Source organism: Neophocaena asiaeorientalis, unplaced genomic scaffold, assembly GCF_003031525.2.
Source record: "Neophocaena asiaeorientalis asiaeorientalis breed wild unplaced genomic scaffold, Neophocaena_asiaeorientalis_V1.1 scaffold40, whole genome shotgun sequence".
Lineage (NCBI taxonomy): Eukaryota > Metazoa > Chordata > Mammalia > Artiodactyla > Phocoenidae > Neophocaena > Neophocaena asiaeorientalis.
Genome location: NW_020185335.1, coordinates 15,467,281 through 15,469,945, shown reverse-complemented (window position 1 = coordinate 15,469,945; position 2,665 = coordinate 15,467,281). Strand labels below are relative to the sequence as shown.

General features: G+C 47.5%; 1 protein-coding gene across 1 annotated transcript in view; it reads left to right on the top strand.

Annotated features, from left to right (window-relative positions):
* The first annotated feature begins 2,139 nt into the window (after nt 1-2,139).
* SLC22A31 (solute carrier family 22 member 31) overlaps nt 2,140-2,665 on the top strand; it is a 4,917-nt gene continuing 4,391 nt past the window's right edge. Inside the window, 2 exon segments of the mRNA XM_024735484.1 lie at nt 2,140-2,168; nt 2,344-2,595. Of these exon segments, the coding sequence (XP_024591252.1) occupies nt 2,140-2,168; nt 2,344-2,595 (281 nt within the window).

Genomic DNA, 2,665 nt, shown 5'->3' with positions numbered 1-2,665 from the left:
GCAGAATTGTCGGACACCAGACCAGTAGTTTTTAACGACTTGTACGTCTATACACTAGCAATGAACAATCTGAGAAGGAAATTTATAAGGTAACCTCACTTACAACAGCATCAAAAATAATAAAATACTTGGGAATAAATTCCATCAGGTCCAAGATCTGTATACCCCAAACCACAAAACCCTCCTGAAAGACGTTAAAGGTGACTTAAATACATGGAAAGACACCCTGTGAAACTTAATATTGCTAAGATGGCAATATTCCCCAAGCACTCTATAGATTCAACACAAGCCCTACTAAAATCCCAACATTCTTTTTTGGCAGAAATAGAAAAAGTGATCCTAAAATTCATATGCAGTTGCTAGTGAAAAATAAATAGCCGAAACAATCTTAAAAAGAACAGAGTTGTTTGACCCACACCTCTCAATTCCAAAACACATTACACAGCTCCAGTTCTCAAGACATTATGCTTCTGGCATGAGGTCAGACACAGGGATCCTTGGAATAAAATTGAGAGTCCAGATATTAACCATACAACTGGTTTCATCAAGGGTGCCAACACAATTCAATGCGGAAAGAATAGGCCTTTCAACAAATGGTGCTGGGAAATCTGCATATCCACATGCAAAACAATGAAGTTGAACCCTTACCACATACCATATAAAAATTAACTCAAGGGGCTTCCCTGGTGGCGCAGCGGTTGAGAGTCCGTCTGCCGATGTGGGGGACGCAGGTTTGTGCCCTGGTCCGGGAGGATCCCGCGTGCCGCGGAGCGGCTGGGCCCGTGAGCCATGGCCGCTGAGCCTGCGCGTCCAGAGCCTGTGCTCTGCAACGGGAGACGCCACGGCGGTGAGAGGCCCACGTACCGCAAAAAAAAAAAAAACAAACTCAAATTGGATCAAAGCCTTAAATCTAAGAGCTGAAACTATAAAACAATTAGAAGGAAACACAGGTGTAAATCTTCATGATCTTGACTTTCGTAATGGCTTCTTACATATGACACTACAAGCATGAGCGTAAAGAAAAAATTAATTGAAACTCATCAGCGTTAAAAACTTTTGTGCATCAAAGGACACAATCAAGAAAGTGAAAAGACAACCTACAGGACGGGAGAAAATATTTGCACATCATGTATCTAATGCTGTCTAGTATCCAGCATACGTAAAGAATTCTTACAACTGAACAACAAAAAGGCATGCAACCCAAGTAAAAAATGGGCAAAGGATTTCAACAGTGATTTCTCCAAAGACAAACACACATCCAACAAGCACATGGAAAGATGCCCAACATCACTAGCCATTAGGAAAATGCAAATCAAAACCTAAGTAAACTTTCAACTGCTAGGGCCCGGGTTCGATCCCTGTTAGGGGAACTGTAATCCCACAAGCCTTCCCACGTGGCAACAAACAAACACCTCAGTGAGATATTTCACACCAACCAGGATGGGGCTAGTTCTGTTTTTTTTTGTTTTTTTAAGAGAAAACAGGTGTTGGCGAGGAGGCGGAGAAACTGGAACCCTCATATATTGCTAGTGGGAATGCAAAATAGGCAACCACTGTGGAAAACGGCTTGGTGAGTCCTCAAAAAATTAAACACAGACTCACCACATGACCCGGCAATTCCACTCCTAGGTATACACCCAAAAGAACTGAAAACAGGGAGTCAAACACTTGTACACAAGTCACAATAGGCAAGAAGTGGAAGCAACCTAAACGTCCATCAACAGATGAATGGATAAGCAAAATGTGACATATAATGGAACATTATTCAGCCATAAAAGAGAATGAAGTCCTGACACCTGCTACAATGTGGGTGAACCTTGAAAACATTATTCTAAGTGAGAGAAGCCAGATCTCAAAGGCCACGTGTTGTATGGCTGGCGGTTGCCAGGTGGCTGAAGAAGGAGGGCTAGGGAGTGATCGCTTAATCATTACTTAATGGGTACCAGGTTTTCTTCCGTGGTGGTGATAATATACTGGAACTTGATAAAGGTGGTGGTGGTACCTTAAATGGTTAGTTTCATGTTATGTGAATTCTTCTTCAATTAAAAACAATTAAGCATAATCTATAGGACCTATTTTAACTTTCCTCCCTGCGAAAACGAAAAGTGAAAAACAAACGCGACTTACCTTGTTCCTGGGATGGAGACCCTCCAGGGTGACGGTGTCGGGTAAGCCGAAGGGCAGCGTATTCCGAGCCAAGCTCACAGGAGGACCAGCGCGGGATAAAGTAACTTGGAAGCTCGTTTTGCCGAATAACCCTACGATAACCCTCAAACTTCTGAGGACGCGCAGCACCGAGTGGGGCCTCTCCTTTCCGGCCACCACGCTCCGCCGGGGCTGCAGACCGGTGGCCACGCAGGACGGTCCCCGGAGGACGAAGGGAGCTGGACGGGTTAGGGTTCGAGCTGGACGGTCCGAGCTGGACGGCCGGAGGCGCTCCCTCCCTGGCTGCAGCGCCGCGGCCGGCCGCCGGGGAGCAGTGGTGGCCCGCGCTACGCAGGCCTGGCCCGACCTCCTTCCTGCTCCGACGCCGCTCGGACCTCGCGCGCTCCGAAGCGCCCAGAAGGCCGCGGCCCCAGGCCACGCTCCGTGCTAGTACGTCTCGCTGACCACGCCCCCGCGTCCACGGCCAGGCCCCTCACCTGCCCGGCCCTCGATGGCCCCG